The sequence below is a fragment of the Saccopteryx leptura genome, chromosome 9 (genome assembly GCF_036850995.1).
Source record: "Saccopteryx leptura isolate mSacLep1 chromosome 9, mSacLep1_pri_phased_curated, whole genome shotgun sequence".
Lineage (NCBI taxonomy): Eukaryota > Metazoa > Chordata > Mammalia > Chiroptera > Emballonuridae > Saccopteryx > Saccopteryx leptura.
The window spans coordinates 58019182-58040494 of record NC_089511.1 but is presented as its reverse complement, the minus strand read 5'-3'; the positions used below and the strand labels follow the sequence as shown (position 1 = coordinate 58040494).

Sequence of the window (21313 nt, the reverse complement as noted above, 5' to 3'; positions counted from 1 at the left end):
CTTGGAATAGCCTTGAATCCCATTCAAATTTCAAATGTCAGACAGTTCTTCCAGTCCCATTAAAACATTACAGAAAAATAAAGGGTTTTTTTGTTCTTATATTTTTGTGTCCTGATTCTACCTCCTCTGTAAAGAGAAGTTAGAGCTAAGGATGAGAGACAGAAAAATCTAACAATGGAACTCCTGTGTAAGGCCAGTAGGGTGGCCGTGGCCACACAGGTTCACGTTGGATTCCGGCAGATCATAAAGGAACCATGGAGCCAGATGATGGTGGGTCATTCTGTTTATTAGTCTTGCAAGGACAGCCGAGAAACAAGCAGGCAGGGCAAAACTGATTCTCTCTCTCTCAGGACTCACAAGCAAACAGGAGGGGGTGGGGGTGGGGTGGGGCAAGCGGCACCCCCTTCTGTGGCAAACAATAGCAAATATGGCCCCTCCCAATGGCAGCAGGCAATCTGCAATCTACAATCTGCCACCCTGAGGGCGAGCACTTGAGCCTTAAACAGACTATACACACGTGGTGCTGCCCCCTACTCATGCACCAAAAAGGCAAAGGACAAACAAGCAAGCTTAACACACTTGTTTGCCCAACATCATGCAAAGGCCTGGTGTATTTTTCATTTTTTGAGAGAGAGAGAGAGAGAGAGAGAGAGAGAGAGAAACACTGATTCATTGTTCATTATTCCACCTATCCATGCATTCATTGGTTGATTCTTTTATTTTTTTTAAGTGATGGTGATAAAGAGACACCACCACATGTACCCTGACTGGGATCCACCCAGGAGTTGGGGTGGATGCTCAGAGCAACCAAGCTCTCCTCAGTGTTGGAGGTCTATGCTCAGAGCAACCGAACTCTCCTCAGTGCCCGGGGTCTACGCTCAGAGCAACCGAGCTCTCCTCAGTGCCCGGGGTCTACGCTCAGAGCAACCGAGCTCTCCTCAGTGCCTGGGGTCTACGCTCAGAGCAACCGAGCGCTCCTCAGTGCCTGGGCTCATGCTTGAATGAATCGAGCCACTGGCAACGGGAGGAAAAGAAGGACAGGGAAAGGAAGATAAGCAGATGGGCGCTTCTTATGTGTGCCCTGACCAAGGGTCAAACCTGGAATATCCGCATGCCAGGTGGACGCTCTATCTACTGAGCCAACTGGCCAAAGCCTATTGGTTGATTCTTGTATGTACCCTGACCAGGGCTCTAACCAGCAACCTTGGCATACCAGGACATCACTCTAACAAACTGGCTACCCGGCCAGAGCCAAAGGGCCTAGTTCTTAAGTTATCTACTGAAAGCTCGCTTATTATAAAAAAGAAGCGGCTGATGGCACATCATACATTCTTAATAGTCCCATTCACCATTACTACTAATAATGCCACTAATGCTTTGGTGGGGTGACGTACACATCCTAGACTTTTTAGCAGGATCTAAATTTCTGATGTCCCATCCTGTTGTCAAAACACGCCTGAAAATATGCCCTATTATGTTGTTTGGAAATATCTAATTAAAACTATGGTACATAGGAACAGCCAAAATGAACAACACAAACAAAATACAGGTCTTGAATTTGAAAAAAGAAAAATAATGAATTCTGAGATGAGCTAAAAAGGTGAAATATAACAAAAACTACAAACAAATCAGAACCCCGTCTTTCTTGCTCTTAGTCTGCTCAGCAGCCAATGCATTTTTAGATAAGACACCAGAAACTAGCGACCACTTATATTCATTAAATTCCTTTTAATTTTGTTCACTCCCAGTTTTGAGAAATCACCTTATCTGACTTATGCTTATTCTAACTAGCATTCTTATTTATTTGCTTCTAGCATCACAGGCACATAAGGAATATCAAAAATAATTTAGTAATATTTATGTTATTCCAAAACAAAGTGTTAGGATTAGTCTCTTTCTCTGCTCCTCTTTCCACAATCTGTAAGAATTAACACCGAATTACACAAATAGCTCAAGTCCAAAGGATCCTCCTAAGAGTCAAGGCTTAATTACACATTACTCACAGCTAATGGAAACCCCTTCTAAAGAACAGTTTATCACACTGACACTCACTTCTTGAACACTTCACACAATTCCACCCCTACCCTGAAATCCAGAATGCACCCTATCGCTAGTCCTGATAACTTTTCCACTGACTCCTTGGGCCTTTTGACTAGGTCTTTACAGCCATGCTATTATTCTATGCTGATTTAAAATAAGTATTGTATTGGAGCGTCTTGGTTATAAAAGCAAAACAGTGTTTTGCTGGAGAAATATGGAAAGAACAATATATAAATAGGCAAACACACATAAGACCAAGTCTAATTATTGCCAACCTACTCTTAGAATACCTCTGTCCACAGCTTTGGTGGGAAATGAGGTGTCACTCACTGCTGGAGGAGTGTCAAATTGAGATACAACCTTTTGGAGGGCAATTTGGTATTAACTGAAAGTGAAAAATGCATACGGTCTCTGACCCAGTCATTTCAACTACAGTAATAACTGTCCAAATAGCCAAGGATATAAATAGCAGAATGTTCAGTGGGGCATTTTATACAATTATGAAAAACTGAGAATAACGTAAAGGACCATCAGTAAGGAATGGTTATATGATATAGCTATATTATGAAACACTGTACAGCCATTAAAAAGAATGAGGTAGATCTCTATATACTGACATCAAAGAATGTTGTGTGAATATAGTTTCTGAGTGAAAAATACAAGTTGCTGTAGAGTATGCCCATTAGATTCCAAAGTATATAAACATATTAACGGTATATAGTCACAGAAGATAAATAAAAGAATACACACCAAATTTTTAACAGCAGTTATCCTATAAAGGTCTCTCTTTTCAATTTCTCGTCCCAACCTCACACTTTCAAATAGGTTCCCCATCACAAATGTGTCCAGTAATTCTACAAAGAACCTGCTTGGGTTTTCTAAAACACTTTCAGGAGGTCTGTGAAGTAAAAACTAATTTCATAATAAAACTAAGATGTTATTTCCCTCTTTCACTCTCAATATCTCATGAAGATAGTGCCATTTTCCAGGTTATAGCATGATATAGTAACATGAATGCATAGCAGATATGAGAACTCAACTATCTTCTATAAGCCTGACTATAAATGGATTGGAACACATATAAAACAATGCAACTCTACTTTTTTTGTTGTTGTTCTAGAAAGATATTTTTTTTTTTTTTTTGTATTTTTCTGAAGCTAGAAACGGGGAGAGACAATCAGACAGACTCCCGCATGCACCCGACTGGGATCCACCCGGCACGTCCACCAGGGGCGATGCTCTGTCGCAACCAGAGCCACTCTAGCGCCTGGGGCAGAGGCCAAGGAGCCATCCCCAGCGCCCGGGCCATCTTTGCTCCAATGGAGCCTCGGCTGCCGGAGGGGAAGAGAGAGACAGAGAAGAAGGAGAGGGGGAGGGGTGGAGAAGCAGATGGGCGCTTCTCCTGTGTGCCCTGGCCGGGAATCGAACCCAGGACTTCTGCACACCAGGCTGACGCTCTACCACTGAGCCAACCGGCCAGGGCTAGAAAGATATTTTTAATAAAAATGTTATTTAGGTTAATATATGAAGGGTCTATAATTTTTAAATTCTAAATATATTTAAATTTCTGCTTTTAGTTTTTATACAGTAAACATATAACTCATACAAATAAAACAAAAGCTTTTTTGGGCCCTCAATACTTTTAATTTTTTTTTAGAGAGAGAGAAAGATAGGAACAGACAGATGAGAAGCATCAACTCATAGTTGCGTCACTTTTCAGTTGCTCATTGACTGCTTCTCATACATGCCTTGATCAGAGAGACTCAGATGAGCCAGTGATTCCGTGCTCAAGCCAGAGACCTCGGGATTTTGAACCTGGGACCTCAACATCCCAGGTTGATGCTCTATCCACTGTACCACCATCAGTCAGGCAAAGCCCTCAATACTTTTAATATAAGGGGATCCCACAGACCAAAAAGTTTCAGAACCTTTTTTGTACAGTCTGGCCAACTTGAATGTTTCTTGTACATGGCTAAGTTTTCTGACCTTTTTAGTTTTCTTCTCCTAAAATAACCTTCCTTCTATCTCCCTATGCCCAAATTTTACACATCCTTGTTAACAGTGGCTGTCTTCTCAATGGCCGTTTGAGTTTTGGAATCAGACTTAGATCAAATCTGGCTTTGCTACTGACCTTTTCTAGATGTGTGACCTTGGGTAACATACTTAACCTGTTTGTGTATCAAAGTGCCTCATTTAGGGATATCCCTGGTAACACTGAAGAACTAACTATCTTGAGAATTAAATAAAAACACGTTAAGTAAAGTACCTAGTTAATACCTGGCATGTATAATATATGCTTAATTAATGCTAATTTTCTCCCTTTCTTTTTTTTTACCAGAATATTTCTTATAAAATTGAGCCTTTTATGCAATTTTTATTCATGGATTCCTCCATAATACTTAGCACAGTACCTTTTATAAGGTGTTTGTTATTGAGTTTAGCAATAAAATTTAAGGAATATAGATAACTTATATTTCTGATTTTAAGAAATGTGAATGGGCCCTGGCTGGTTGGCTCAGAGGTAGAGTTGGTCCTGTGTGTAGAAGTCCTGGGCTCGAATCCCAGTCAGGACACACAAGAAAAGTAAACATCTGCTTCTCCACCCTCCCTGCTCTTCCCCTCCCACAGCCATGGCTCAGAATGGTTCAAGCAAAGTTGGCCCTAGGTGCTGAGAATGGCTCCATGGCTTTGCCTCAGGTGCTAAAAAATAGCACAGTTGTCGAGCAACGGAGGAGCGGGCCCTGAACTGACAGAGCATTGCCTGACAGGAGGCTTGAGGGGTAGATCCCAGTCGGGGTGCATGCAGGAGTCTGTCTGCCTCCTCAACTCTCACTCAATAAAAATAAATAAATAAATGCAAATGATAAGATTTGACAACAGAATGAGAATTATTCCCAATGTACATATAAAGATTGCATGTAATAAAAAGAATATCATAACAGATGTTAGGAGAAAATAGTGCAGGTCACTTAAGAACATTGGAGCAGCCTTTTAAACAACCTAACAACACCTAAAAGCAAATCTCCAAAGAATATTAAACATTAAGGTTTTAAAAACACATGCTACTACCTGACTGATCATTGACACAGTGGATACAGTGTTGACCTGGGACATTAAGGACTCAGGTTTGAAACCCTGAGGTCACCCGCTGGAGTGTGGGCTCATCTGGCTTGAGCACAGGGTTGCAGGCTTGAGTGTGGAATTATAAACATGAACCATGGTTGCTGGTTTGAGCTCAAGGTTGGTGGCTTGAGCAACGGGTCACTGGCTTTGCTGGAGCCTCAGTAAAGGCACTTATGAGAAGCAATCAATGAACAACTAAATGTCACAACTATGAGTTGATGTTTTTCATCTGTCTCTCTCTCTCCTTGACTCTAAAAAAAAAAAAAATGCTATTGCCACAATTATTTTCAATTACCAGAATGTATGAGATTCTATAGCAAAGTGTCCAAAGCCACAAAAAATTTCATTCTTTTTTTTTGTGACAGAGAGAAAAATAGAAAGGGACAGCTAGGGACAGACATAGAGGAAGGGAGAGATGAGAAGCATCAATTCTTCATTGTGGCTCCTTAGTCTCCTTAGTTGTTCATTGATTGCTTTCTCATATGTTCTTTGACTGGGGGGCTGCAGCAGAGCAAGTGACCCTTTGCTCAAGCCAGCGACCTTGGGCTTCAAGCCAGTGACCATAGAGTCATGTCTGTGATCCTGAACCTAAATCAGCTGACCCCATGCTCACGCTGGCAACTTCGGGGTTTCAAACGTGGATCCTCCACATCCCAGTACAACGTTCGACCATTGCACCACTGCCTGGTCAGGTGCCAAACAAAATTTTTATTAGCAATATTTGTTTTGCTTTTTCTGGTTTAAAAGACCGCAATACTCTAAATATTCCATCTTTATTGTTTATTTAGCATACAGCTGACCTACTTTCAGGAAACTTCTCTGGGTTGCTTTTCCTAGGAATTAGGAGTTTGTGCTGAGCTAACCCGTCTCCAAGTCAGTCATTTCCTGCCCATAAGCAGAGCTGCAGTCAGTGGCACAGAGTTTTGTTACTGTTCCATGCTTAATTTAACCTCTGGACTTCCAGATCCTTTCTAACAGGGACCAGGATTCTGATCTTGTCCTCTCATCCCAACTCTACATTCCCATAGGCTTTAAAGGTTTAATTTAATTGTATCAGTTATGATGTTACTTAAAATCCTCACAAATTACTGGTCAGGCACATTTGTTAATGATTAAACTGAGGAATGAAATTCAAGGAGAACTGATGGGGGGGGGGAATAACTTCATATGATGTAGCTTACAAGGTACAGGAAAGAGGCCCTCTGGATTCTTAGAAGCTTAAAAGTAATTGTACCTCCAAGAAAATACATGTAACAGTAAGCAAAAAGCTTCAGGGGTCATCTTCCGAATGTGTTCATTAGAGTTTAGAACACTAGGGAACACTCTAGGAAATCCAGAAAAGAAAGTTTCTCCTAGGATAGAAACTGATCTAGTAACACACTGATATAAAATATCTTCACTGACACAAACTATCTTCTAAATAAAAAATAAATACAAACACAAAACGTTAAAAAGTAAAGTTATAAGATCTGGTAAATTCTGAAAAGCTACATGGGTTGTCTCAGAATTTCTTTCTTTCTCACCCTATTAAATTTGTGGCACAAAATACTGCATTTAAATAAAAACAACCCTTATTTGCTAAAAGGCAGATTGCTGAAGCATAGTAAAAGTTAATTTTTTTTTGTATTTTCTAGTTATTACAAACAGCATTCAAGGATGCTGCGTTTTGTCATACAGGCTGTGTGCACCAACTCCAAGGGACACCATTCACACAAACTTCAATGTGAGTGGGGCCCTACAAAGCTTCATTACAAAAAGCTGCACACACACAAAAAGAAATGGACAATATAGCCTTTAAACCCAACCTAGGATATTATCACTGTTTTAGAAAAAGAAATAGCATTTTTGATGTAGAAGCAAAAGTGACAGTGTTTTAGACACCTGAGTGGGGCATAAACACTTATTTTAACTTTATTCGTCATAAATGTGTTGAGAATGGAAAGAAAACAATGGCCAAAAAATTGAAATTCAAAAATTAAAAGTTGGCCTGGCCTGTGGTGGCACAGTGAATAAAGCGTCGACCTGGAAACACTGAGGTTGCCGGTTCGAAGCCCTGGGCTTGCCTGGTCAAGGCACATATGGGAGTTGATGCTTCCTGCTCCTCCCCCTTCTCTCTCTCTTCCTTTCTCTCTCTTCTCTCTCTGTCTCTCTCTCTCCCTCTCTCTAAAATGAATAAATAATAAAAAAAAATTAAAAGTCTACATTCTAGCAAAGGTGAAATATTTCTTTCAATACATGGTGCCAGGTCAACTGGGTATCCACATAGAAAAATACATGAACATCAACCTACCCTACCTACCTTTCTCCATACACAAAAATCAATTCTAAATAAACCATAAAAGGTAAAATAGCCTGACCAGGTGGTGGCGCAGTGGATAGAGCGTCAGACTGGGATGCAGAGGACCCAGGTTCGAGACCCCGAGGTCGCCAGCTTGAGTGTGGGCTCATCTGGTTTGAGGAAAAGCCCACCAGCTTGAACCCAAGGTCGCTGGCTCCAGCAAGGGGCCACTCGGTCTGCTGAAGGCCCACAAACAAGGCACATATGAGAAATCAATCAATGAACAACTAAGGTGTTGCAACACGCAATGAAAAACTAATGATTGATGCTTCTCATCTCTCTCTGTTCCTGTCTGTCTGGCCCTGTCTATCCCTCTGACTCACTCTCTGTCTCTGTAAAAATAAATAAATAAATAAATAAAAGGTAAAATAATAATGCTTTTATAAGAAACATATCTTCATTACCTTGGGGAAGTAGAAATTCATTAAACAGGACACAAAGAATAATCATGAGATAAAAAGGAAAATTTGGACTTGATTAAAATTCAGAACATCTGTTCATCAAAAGGCACATTAAAAAGGTGAAAGGTAAGCCACCAAATAAGATATATCTGACAAAAGACTCACATCCAAAAAAAAGAAAGTAATTCCTAAAGATCAATTTTTTTAAGGCAGACTTCAATAGGCATTTTACAAGAGGCTATCCAAATAGCCAATATACAGAGTTGGAAAAAAATAGATTTACAGCTGTTTATATGGAAAATAATACAATAATTAATAAATAATACAAGAAGAAACTTTCACATACCCATAACTGTAAATCTACTTTTGCCCCACCCTGTACATATGAGAAGTGGCCAGCTTCATTAGCCATCAGGAAATACAAATTAAAACAAAAGTGCTATGCCACCACAAATCCAACAGAATTGTTAAAATGAAACAAACAAAAAAAAGAAACAGAAGATTTTGCACAGCAAAGGAAACCACCAATAAAACGAAAAGACAACTCACTGAATGAGAGGACATATTCACCAATAATATATCTGAAAAGGGCTTAATATCCAATTTATTTTAAAAAAAAAAATAAAACTGAACAAAAAAAATGCAATTAAAAAAATGAGCGAAGGATGTAAATAGACACTTGAATACAGAGGACACAGATGGCCAACAGACATGAAAAAATGCTCAATCAATATCACTGATCATCAGAGAAATGCAAATTAAAACCACAATGAGGTATCACCTCACATTCTGATGCCAGAATGGCTACCATCAATAAATCAACAAACAACAAGTATTGGTGAGGATGTGGAGAAAAGGGAACCCTCCTATACTGTTAGTGAGAATACAGATTGGTGCAGCCATTGTATAAAACAGTATGGAGTTCCCTCAAAAAATTAAAAATGACCTAGCCTATGATGGCACAGTGGGTAAAGTGTCAACCTGGAATTCTGAGGTCACTGGTTTGAAACCCTGGGCTTGCCCAGTCAGGGCACACACAACAAGCAACTATAAGTTGATACTTTTTGTTCCACCCCCTTCTCTCACCTCTCTCTGTAAAGTCAGTACATTAAATTTTTTTTTTTTTTGGTGACAGAGACAGAGAGAGGGACAGATAGGGACAGACAGACAGGAAGGGAGAGAGATGAGAAGCATCAATTGTTTGTCACGGCACCTTATGGTATTCACTGATTGCTTTCTCATATGTGCCTTGACGGGGGGGGGGGGGGGGGGGGGGGCTACAGCAGACCGAGTGACTCCTTGCTCAAGCCAGCAACCTTGGGCTCAAACTGGTGAGTCCTGCTCAAACCACATGAGCCTGTGCTCAAGCTGGCAACCTCGGGGTTTCGAACCTGGGTCCTCTGCATCCCAGTCCAACACTCTATCCACTGCACCACCGCCTAGTCAGGCAATACATTAAAATCTTTTAAAAAATTAATTAAAATAAAATTAAAAACGGAACTGCCTTCTGACCCAGGGATTCCACTTTTAGGAATATATCCAAAGAAATCTGAAACACTAATTCGAAAGAATATATGTGACCCTATGTTCACTGCAGCATTATTTAAAATAGTCAAGATGGAACAAGTCAAGTGCCTATCAGTAGATGAGTGGATAAAAAAGCTGTGGTACATATACACAATGGAATATGCCTTGGCTGTAAAAAAAGAAGGAAATCTTACCTTCTACAACAGCATGGATGTACCTGGAGTGTATTGTGCTAAGGGAAAAAAGCCAGTCAGAGAAAGACAAGCACCATATGATATCACTTATATGTGGAATCTAATGAGCAAAATAAACAAACAAAATAGAAACTGATTCAAAGGTACAGAAAACAAACTGACAGTTGTCAGAGGGGAGGTAAATTGGGAGGGTGGGTGAAAAAGATGAAGGGATTAAGTAAAAAGACCCAAAATACTCAGAGGCGTAACAATGTGGCACTGGGGGAGGCAGAAAAGGGTAAAGGGCGGGATAAATGGTGATGGATAGAGAGTTGATTCTGGAGAGTAAACACAATACAATATACAGATGATAAATTGTACACCTGAAACCTATATAATTTTATTAACTAGTGTCACCCCAATAAATTCAATAAAAGTTTTCAAAAAAGAAAAAAGTACAAATGTTAGCAAAGATGTGCAACGGGAACTCTCACCTGCCGCTGGTAGAAGAGGAAGTTTGACAGTAAACACTAAACATGAACATAGAAATACTCAATGACCCAGAATCCCATCGCTTGGTACATCCCTAAGACAAATATATAGAAATTATATAATGTCAAGGATCGCTATCAAATAATGAGATGGGTTACAAATCTATATACGAAAAGAACTTGTTAGAGTAAACACACTGTGTGTAAACACATCTTTTGTGGATATATATATGTATGAATCTTTATTTCATTTGTAGTGGCTTTTTAAATCTAAAATTGAAATACATAGTTGATCCAATTTCCTTCTCCTTTGAGACAAAGTAAACTTAAACCAACCTTACACCTAACCATAAATCAAGCAATAATTATCACCAAAGTGGAAAAGTATGCCCCAGACAAAAGCAGTCTGTGTCACTAAAGCAATTTTCTATTCTAATGATTAACACTCAAATTTAAAAAATAAAACTAAAAAGGTACCTAAATTTAAAAATATATAGTAAGATATAGTAATCAAAGTTATAAGATATTGTCCCTATATAAGAAGTGGGACTGTAAAAGCACTGTCAGTTCAACAAACACGTATATACTTAATGACTATTCTAGTTCAGATTTCTATGAGCAACCAAACACAAAGAAAAGTACTGAAAGGTCTGAAACTGAATTTTAAATTGGCACAGATGGCATGTTTATAACACCACCACAATATGCTGAGTGTTCTCCATAAAACCAACCTAGACACAGTCCCTGCCTCTAGGGGACTTAAAATCTAAAAGTAGATGAGGCAGTCTAATTCAAAGAAAGTAAACAAATAAAAGGAAACAAAGAAAAGAATGTAAGAGAAGAGAGGCCTGCATTAATCTCTCAGCTCCCAGAAGGCCTCCAGAAGGCTAACAGTCCAGTGTGAGCAGCGGAGAATGAAAGCTAACCAGTCAGAGCTGCCTTATTTACCGTCAGACTTAGTATGACACTATCCAGTAAATATTCTCTAAAAAATTATGCCGACCAGACTGAAAATGCTTTGTTGTTCTCTAGCTTCAACATTCATAAGGTCTGAATCTCTGCACTAGACAGAAAATATACCCCACTGGATGTGTGTAAAGGACATTAAATAGTCCAAGCACAGCGACTGATTTACAGTTCAAAATCTAGATTACCGAATCCAAAGCATATGAAAGCATTATTTCAAAAATCCTGGCTCAACAGGCAATTAATTAATGTGACACAACCATCTTTATCTCAAAACTCCTAAAACAAGACAGTGATTCTTACCGCACTGCATTTTTGATGTTGTCTCTAAAGGGACATATGAGCTATATTTGGTTTGACTGTAAATAAACATTGTATGGGCTTACAGTTCATATTCCCATCTCCTTATCCAGTTGACTAAAGCTATTTCAATAGAAAGATGTCAAACTATTGTCTGAAATGTCTCCAAATATAGACCCTCTTTAAGCCCTTGAATTAAAGAACATCTTTATTTTAAATCATGTAGATTCTTTGTGGAAGACTTCAAAATACTAACAACATCCAGTTAGTTAAGTTATAGGAACCAAACTCACTTCAACAAACTTGGTCCTGGCCACTTCACTGCCCCTTTGGATCAGGTATCTCTGGCAAAGACTGTTTATTAAGAATAATAGTAATAATAATAATGATGATGATGCAGCCAAATTCCATACTAAAGAAAGAACATGAAGAAAGCAATGATGCTACTGACTTTGCAGCATCAAAGTGCTATCTTTGAAATGAACTATAAAGAGCACAATTTAGAATAAACGTTTGAGGTCAGGATTAGGAACATTATTTTCCCGATGCCTCAGATTAGCAATCACTCCCCCCTCCCCCATGCTCTCTACAGCAGCCATATGACTTTCAACTCCCCTAATGCTACCTCGTCTACAGTTCAAAATATGGGTTCCTTTTAAAGAGAAGACTCTAGATCACTTCTCTTTATATATAAGATTTCCATTATGGGTATTATATTTTAAAAAGTTATACAAATTCAGGATATTTTAATAAAAACTGTATTTGACTCTACCTTGTTAATTATTATAGTAAAAAATACACTTGTTCCAGTGCCCAAACACTATACCTTAGAATCAACATCTGATTCCTTCTGCCCACTAGGTCCCACCCTCCCCTTCCACCCTCTCACATTAATCTCACAAAGTTGTTCAGATTCTCCTTTGATCCAGATCCCTTGCACATAAGGGTCTCAGGAATAAGTCCATCACATAGTAAAATGAGGTCCAAAGGGCAGAAGAGTCTGAGAAAAGCCAGAGGAGACACATTTTAGCACAAGACAAAGATTCAAACCAGGGAGACACTATTCAAGTGTCTGGGACAGATGGGTAGCAGGCGGTAGAGTCTGAGTAGACCGTATAGTCCACTGAGTCTACAGACTTGGCCTGAAGTCAAGGACTGGGTGGATCAGGCCAACTCAGAAAGGCTAGCTGGCACAAACAACCTATTGTTTTTCTCACTTACCACTCTTTCCAAATGTCCTCTGCCACCATCCTAGCTCACACCCTCCTTAAATCTCACCTGAACAAATACAATGACATCTTTACTGACCCACTGTCCTCCTATTTCTCTACCAACACACTTGTCAAAATCATCTTCTTAGCCCTGGCCGGTTGGCTCAGTGGTAGAGCGTCGGCCTGGCGTGCAAAAGTCCTGGGTTCGATTCCCGGCCAGGGCACACAGGAGAAGCACCCATCTGCTTCTCCACCCCTCCCCCTCTCCTTCCTCTCTGTCTCTCTCTTCCCCTCCCGCAGCGAGGCTCCATTGGAGCAAAAGATGGCCCAGGCGCTGGGGATGGCTCCTTGGCCTCTGCCCCAGGCGCTAGAGTGGCTCTGGTCGTGACAGAGCGAAGCCCCGGAGGGGCAGAGCATCGCCCCATGGTGGGCAGAGCGTCGCCCCTGGTGGGCGTGCCGGGTGGATCCCAGTCGGGCGCATGCGGGAGTCTGTCTGACTGTCTCTCCCCGTTTCCAGCTTCAGAAAAATACAAAAAAAAAAAAAAAAAATCATCTTCTTAGCCTGTCCTGTGGTGGCACGGTGGATAAAATGTCAACCTGGAATGCTGAGGTCGCTGGTTCGAAACCCTGGGCTTGCCTGGTCAAGGCACATACGGGAGTTGATGCTTCCTGCTCCCCTCCCTCTTCTCTCTCTCTCTCTCTTTCTTCTCTAAAATGAATAAATAAACATCTTTTTTAAAAATCTTCTTCATGTATCACATCAAACTCTTTCAATGTTTTTCCTGGCCTTAATATAAGATTTATAAATCCTTAAAATGGCTTACCAGATCTTCCAAGATCTGACTCCTCTTTAGACTCATATCTGCATCACTTTCCCCAGTGTTCTCTGCACCAGTCAAAATGACTTCCAATGCCTAGTTTCAAACAGCTTACTTTTAGGTAAAAGACTCCACTTTCCCCCAGTGTTCTCTACATCAGTCAAAATGACTTCCAATGCCTAGTTTCAAACAGCTTACTTTTAGGTAGAAGACTCCACTTTCCCCCAGTGTTCTCTGCATCAGTCAAAATGACTTCCAATGCCTACTTTCAAACAGCTTACTTTTAGGTAGAAGATTCCGAATCATCCACATACACACACTCACTCATTCACTTTGCCTACTTTATTTTTACTGGTCTAATCCTACACAGTACTTCCTTAAGTAAGTTTTTCTTGACCCCCTTCGAAGGGTCCTTGCTATATTCTCAGAGTAGTACTCTACACTTACCTTTTCATGATATTTACCAAATTTATAATTACAAATTGTACACAATCTTGTGTTCTATGAGGGCAAGAATGCACACCAGCACTGTAATTAAGAATAGTAATTTCCTGCCTGACCTGTGGAGGTGAGTGGATAAACTGTCAACCTGGAATGCTGAGGTCGCCAGTTTGAAACCCCGGCCTTGCCCAGTCAAGGCACATATGAGAAGCAACTACTATGAGTTGATGCTTCCTGAACCCCTTCCCCACAACCTTTTCTCTCTCTCTCAAGTCATTAAATAAAATCTTAAAAAACAACAAAAAAAGAATATTATTTTCCCTATTCAAAAACCTCCAATGGCTTTGCCAAACTTCTGCATTAAGTTCACGTTTCTCAGGTGTCTTCACGGCCTTCCCCGGTATGAACTTTTATGGTCTACTATCCCCTGAATGCCTCCCCAAAGCAGAATTACCTGTTCCTTCCTATATGAACCACATACTCTCTAGCGCCTTCCTTTCTGTAGTTTCCCTTTCTTCCAAACCCACACCAATTCCATCTTCTGCATAGAATATTTCCTTATTTCCCCCAAATAAATTTGGTCTTGTCCACCTTTGACTTCCTTCTTGCTTATATATGTATTTTCCTTATGGCACTTCCTAAAGCTACATAGTTGTCATGGTATTCTTCTTACCCTTGTTTTAAATTTCTTAGGTAATGCCAATTATAATTTACTTTTCTATAGAGCTCATTTCATTTTGTATGAGCCTTATATACACAAGGTACTTCATAAATGCATTAACTTGTAAGGCAGTCGTCTAAATGTATGGATTAAACAATCTTTCATGTACAAAAGACACCTGTGAAACAGATGGAAGCTAAACTAAATTACTATAGAAAAAGCATGCTATGTCACCAGTACAAAAACAAATATACTCTATTTGTATCACAAATAAATTTGTCTTTAATCAAAGTAAAACATCTTTACAGACTCAGTCTTATAGTATACATTAAGATGTCAATATTTATTTAAGTCTGAAAAAAGTAAATAGAATTTTAACTCAAGTTTCAGATAGCAGCAGAGCACAATGCACTGCTCAATATTTATTTTTGTGACAAGTTTTGCTGTTTGCTGAACAAAAACAAACAGCAAATAACATTATTTGGGCTTGCCTAAAATTATAACCATACAAATGATTTAGTTCAACCCATTACATTTCTAGATTAACAAAATGGAAACAATGTGTTTCTTGGCCAAGGTCACAAAGCCAAGCTAGGACAAAGGCTCAGGACCTTCTGACTTCCACTGCAGCACTGTTCCCACCCCAAAACAATACTCACCTCAGGCTGTAATAACTGGAGCACATTATTCTCAATCAACATTAGAGCCAACAATGCACCAGTACTGAATTAAGGCCTTTTGCATATTTTCAGTCATGCTTAAAAGAAACAAAAGTGTGATGAGTGAAGGAATGAAAAGGAATTCTTTTTATCTTTTCCCAGGAGCCTCATAACCTTTTTAAAGGAGAGTGTTTGTTCAAAGAACTCTGAGAGGCAAGAAAAAGATGACAGAAATAATTTTCCAAAATAAATAATAGAATTTTGACACATAATGGAACATGCAACATAGAGTGTTTTGAATGAAAAATTATCAAAAGTTACTATTTACTTCATAGTAAACAAGAACGATGGTGCTTCACAGGGAAAAGAGAGGATAAAAGTGAAAGGAAAAAAGCTAGCAAGTTATTTCTTAAAACCTATTTAAAAGATTACATACCTGCCAATATTTACCAAATATTTGTGATTAAGTATCACACCATACAGCTCTAGCCCTAATAACTGGTATATAAGTAAGTCACTTAATAAGTATATGCATAATAAATTGATTAATCTCTCTTGGTACCATCCAGTACTATTCTGAATACTGTGGTTGTACATTAGTGATTACAAACTACTGCTACTTGTAGTAGAAAGGAATTAGCATCAACAGTTTGTAGCAAATAAAATGTTTCTAAACTAGAACATTTTACATTATGTGTATGTACCTATATAAGTGTATGTGTATTTGTGTGCTTATGTTCATTTGTTTTCTCTATACATACATGTATTCATATGTGTATAAATATAAATACATATATAGAATGTGTTTTTGACAATAGTAATTTTAACAAAGGATCTTATGCTATGGAACAGTCAGTGATTTTTCAAACCTTCCTTATAGCAATTCATAATAAGACAAACACATTACAACCTAGTACATGTAACACACACACACACACACACAGAGGACAAGCACACATAACTAAAACAAAAGTTTTATAAAATACTACCACCCTCACTACACCTAAAGCACTAACATTTTCCATTCCATTTTTTAAAATGCTGTTTGTGACCCACTGAACTGTTTTTGTCACTCTGTTTTGGAAGTTCTTAAAAGTGCAAAGAGTCTCTGGCCGGTTGGCTCAGCGGTGGAGCGTCGGCCTGGCGTGCAGGGGACCCGGGTTCGATTCCTGGCCAGGGCACACAGGAGAGGCGCCCATTTGCTTCTCCACCCTTCCCCTTCCTCTCTGTCTCTCTCTTCCCCTCCCGCAGCCAAGGCTCCATTGAAGCAAAGATGGCCCGGGCGCTGGGGATGGCTCCTTGGCCTCTGCCCCAGGCGCTAGAGTGGCTCTGGTCGCGGTAGAGCGACGCCCCGGAGGGGCAGAGCATCACCCCTCGGTGGACAGAGTGTCGCCCCTGGTGAACGTGCCGGGTGGATCCCGGTCGGGCGCATGCGGGAGTCTGTCTGGCTGTCTCTCCCCGTTTCCAGCTTCAGAAAATAAAAAAAAATAAAAAAAATAAAAAGTGCAAAAAGACACTGGGGAGGTATAAACCTTGGTTTGGCATTCATTCCTTAGGAATAACCTAGGCTCTAATAGACAACAACCAAAAACCAGCAAAATAAAGTCTACAAATTATTTAATACTGTTATTCAAATGCTATGTTGAGACCCTAAGAGGCATTATTAAATAAGCAAAAAATACAGACCATATTTTGGGCCATAATACAAGTCTCAAAAACTTAAAAGTCAAATAATAACACATCTTATCTGATAACAGTGAAATTAATTTAGAAACCAGTAACAGAAAGTTACCTGTGCCTTAGTCAGTTGGCTTAGTGGTACAGTGTTAGCCTGGCGTATGGACAACCCAAGTTCAATTCCCAATCAGGACACACAGAGAAGTAACCATCTGCTTCTCTTTCCCCTTTCCCTCTTCTCTCCCTTTTCCACTCTTGCAGCCAGGAAGCGTCAGCCCCAGGTGCTAAGGATAGCTCAGTTGGTCCAGCAAATCATTCTCAGGTGCTAAAAATAGCTCAGTTGGTTCAAGCATCTGCCCTAGATGGGGGTTGCCCAGTGGATCCCAGTCGGAGCACATGCAGGAATCTGTCTCACTATCTCCTTTCCTATCATATAATAAATAAATAAATAAAGTTATCTGCAAGATCACATATATTTGGAAGATACATAATATACCGTATTTCCCCATGTATAAGACTCACCCTTTCCGAAAAATTTGGGGTCTAAAAATTGGGTGCACCTTAATACAGTGGTTGTAGATTTCTTTTACTTGCATTTCCCGTTTTTTCGCACAGATGAAGAGTTGTATGAATTTTATGTTGTAAAATTGCACTGAGCTCAATAACTTTATGTAATACATTTTTTTCCAAATTTTGGGCCCAAAAATTAAGGTGCATCTTATACATGGAAGCATATTATATATGGGGAAATACAGTACTTCTAAATAACTCATGGGCTGAACAAGAAGTCAAAAGGGAAATAGAGAATATTTTTAACTAAATGATAATGAAAATACATTAAAATGTAGGAAAGCAAAAACACAGGCCAGAGTTTTACTGGTTTAGAGAAGCATGAACCAGTCCATCAGGTCTACTTTGTTCCTTCTAGAACAATCCAAACTGCTCACGTAATGAGGGTGGCCACATGGAGTGAAAATCATCGATTATTTTTATTATTATAAAAGTTTAGGCCCTGGCCGGTTGGCTCAGTGGTGGAGTGTCGGCCTGGCGTGCGGGGGACCCGGGTTCGATTCCCGGCCAGGGCACATAGGAGAGGCGCTCATTTGCTTCTCCACGCCCCCCCCCTCCTTCCTCTCTGTCTCTCTCTTCCCCTCCCGCAGCCGAGGCTCCATTGGAGCAAAGATGGCCCGGGCGCTGGGGGTGGCTCCTTGGCCTCTGCCCCAGGCACTGGGGTGGCTCTAGTTGCAGCAGAGCGACACCCCGGAGGGGCAGAGCATCGTCCCCTGGTGGGCAGAGCGTTGCCCCTGGTGGGCGTGCCGGGTGGATCCCAGTCGGGCGCATGCGGGAGTCTGTCTGACTGTCTCTCCCCATTTCTAGCTTCAGAAAAATACAAAAAAAAAAGTTTAGCCTGACTAAGCAGTGGCACAGTGGATAGAGCGTTGGACTGTGATGCGAAGGACCCAGGTTCAACATCCTGAGTTTGCCAGCTTGAGCGCAGGTTCACCAGCTCAAGTGTGGGGTTGCTGGCTTGAGCGTGGGATCACAGACATGACCCCATGGTCACTGGCTTGAGCCCAAAGGTCACTGGCTTGAGCAAAGGGTCACTTGCTCTGCTGGAGCCCCCAGTCAAGGCACATATAAGAAAGCAATCAATGAACAACTAAGGAGACTAAGAAGATGTTAACAAAGAATTGATGCTTCTCATCTCTCTCTCTTCCTGTCTGTCCCTATCTGTCCCTCTCTCTGTTTCTGTCACACACACAAAAAAGGAAAGTTTATGATGACAGAACCAATCTCCACCTGACCAGGTGGTGGCACAGTGGATAGTCAGACTGGGATGTGGAGGACTTAGGTTCGAAATCTTGAGGTCGCTGGATTGAGCGCAGGGTCATCTGGTTTGAGCAAGGCTCACCAGCTTGAGCCCAAGGTCGCTGGCTCGAACAAGGGGTCACTCGGTCTGCTGTAGCCCCCTGGTTAAGGCACATATGAGAAATCAATCAATGAACAACTAAGGAGCCGAACAAAGAATTGATGCTTCTCATCTCTCTCCCTTCCTGTCTGCCTGTCCCTATCTGTCCCTCTCTCTGACTCTGTCTCTACCAAAAAAAAAAAAGAAGAAGAAGAACCAATCTCCCATTTCACCCCTGTTTGAAAGGCTTTCCTAAATCTGAAAGACTAGGTGTCTAATAAGCAATCTGGTCTCACTAAAGAAGAAGGCCACACAAACAGGGTAATCTGAATAGAAAGCAGTAGGGGACACATCCAGAAAGAGGCAAGACAGGAAGTTACAGAGCATGGTGGTAATCTGATGGGCAGCACTAAACTGTGGGTTTCAGGATGGTAGCTTCCTCCCCATACTAAGGACAACTCCTGGAACATAGTGCCTCCTGCTACTGCCTAACTCAGCGGTTCTCAACCTGTGGGTCGCGACCCCGGCGGGGGTCGAACGACCAAAATACAGGGGTCGCCTAAAGCCATGGAAATACATATTTATTATACAATACATTTTTCCGATGGCTTTAGGCGACCCCTGTGTTTTGGTCGTTCGACCCCTGCCGGGGTCACGCCCCACAGGTTGAGAACCGCTGGCCTAACTGAAGCGTCAAAGACTCATCCCAGAGCCAAATTAAATGCAGAAAAAGCTCAACTTCTTAGAGACCATTTCGCCTAAGACAGGCAAGAAATAGAATCTATTTTGCCCTCAGGAAGATGTTCTGAGGTGTCCTAAGGACCCCTTCAATCCCCAAATCCTGCAAATCCGGGGTATATTATACATCTTAATACCTTTTATTCCAACTTCACAGGGTTAAGAGTAAAACAGAATCTCAATACCTGTTTTTAATGAAATAAAATATCAGTTCATTCACTGTTTTTCCTTTTTTTTTAAGTGTGTGTGTGTGTGTGTGAGAGAGAGAGACAGAGAGAGAGAGAGAGAGAGAGACAGAGAGAAAGACACAGCAACTGCGAGGGACAGACAGACAGGAAGGGAGAGAGGTGAGAAGCATCAACTTATAGTTGTGGCGCCTTAGTTGCTCACTGATTGCTTTCTCATATGAGCCTTGACCAGGGGCTCAAGCCAAGCCAGTGGTCCCTTACTCGAGCCAGTGACCTTGGCACTCAAGCCAGCGATCATGGGGTCATGTCATGCTCAAGCCGGATGAACCTGTGCTCAAGCCAGTGACCTCCGAGTTTCGAACCTGGGTACTCATCAAGTCCCAGGCTGATGCTCTATCCACTGTGCCACTGATTGGTCAGATAGTTCATTCACTTTTAAAAGGCAGTGGAGAGAGGAGCTAATACATTGTATACAACCATTAACTCAATTTGATGGAAAGTATTAGGCTTACCATTTTGATTAGTGGCATTCATTAAATATGTTTTCTCTGTGTTTTTTTCCGGAACTAAAGTGAGTAAGGATGCTACTTCGCTTTTCTGGAGGTGATCCCACATCCTGCTATGTTTGATTTTTTCTATTATGTGCTTAGCCTCCTAAAATAAGCATAAACAACTTATTTAGACCTATGCTATTTATTTCCAGAGATGGAACCTCAGAACTTCTTAACAATTAATAGGCTATCTCATCTTTTTACACCTTTCTTGTGATAAAGAAAGAAAAATACCTGGTACTAGAGACAAAAGGAAGACTGAGCTTAATTACAAAGATTTAAATACCAAAAATTCAGATGGCAGCTTTTTAGAAAAAGAACATTGTCTTCCTCTTATTTCAAGGCAAAGTATTAATCTACCAAGAAGCATAAATACTATGTTACTTCTTCAAATAATTTTTGTTATATCCTTCTTTATTGAAAGAACCTGAAGTCTTAGATTTAATCTTGTAATTTGAAAGTTTTTCTAACATATATCTGCAATCTGACTACTATTCAAAGCCACCATAGAAACTAAAAAGCTACAGCAATTCATAAACAGTTTTCTCATATAAAAACACCACAATGAAATGATACTTTTGACAGAACTTTTCTAAATCCTTTTGAAGGAGAAAACTTTTAAGTGATGGAAGAAAGTGAACAAAGTTATATTATTTATTCATCTTGTTAAAAGATCCAGTACACATTAAGTCAGAGCAGAGATTTACAATGTATAATCAATACATTGAGTGCTGTGTCAATAAAAATGACTAAATATGCCATGGTCTTAATTATAATACCACTTTACATTTGAATAGAATAGTTTGCAAGGCATTTATATCCAAACTCATTTAACTCTACATGTCCTTTAATTTAAGTACAACAGATAAAAAGATATGAGTCCATCTAGATAAGAGAAGCTATAGACTGAAATGATTAATAGCACAGAATATACAGCCAGCCTCATCAGGTGGTGGTGCAGTGAATACAGTATCAGCCTAGAACACAGGACCCAGGTTCAAAACCCTGAGGTGCCTGACCTGTGGTGGCGCAGTGGGATAAAGCGTCAACCTGGAACACTGAGGTTGCCGGTTCGAAACCTTGGGCTTGCCTGGTCAAGGC

General features: G+C 40.4%; 1 protein-coding gene across 5 annotated transcripts in view; it reads right to left on the bottom strand.

Moving 5' to 3' along the window:
• UBE2D1 (ubiquitin conjugating enzyme E2 D1) overlaps positions 1 to 21313 on the bottom strand; it is a 45609-nt gene that overhangs the window by 18264 nt on the left and 6032 nt on the right. Inside the window, exons 1-3 of one of the 5 annotated variants that reach the window (XM_066349126.1) lie at positions 11653 to 11684; positions 10097 to 10132; positions 9624 to 9661 (exon numbers count right to left, since the gene is read on the bottom strand). The exons of 1 other annotated variant lie outside the window; for it this stretch is intronic. Coding sequence is in view for 1 of the 4 variants with exons in the window: in XM_066349123.1 (XP_066205220.1) it covers positions 15150 to 15191 (42 nt within the window). In the remaining 3 variants the exon portion in view is untranslated. Of the gene's footprint in view, positions 1 to 9623; positions 9662 to 10096; positions 10133 to 11652; positions 11685 to 15149; positions 15248 to 21313 lie in introns of those variants that run through there. 3 more of the 5 variants (XM_066349127.1, XM_066349123.1, XM_066349128.1) reach the window with 3 other exon arrangements.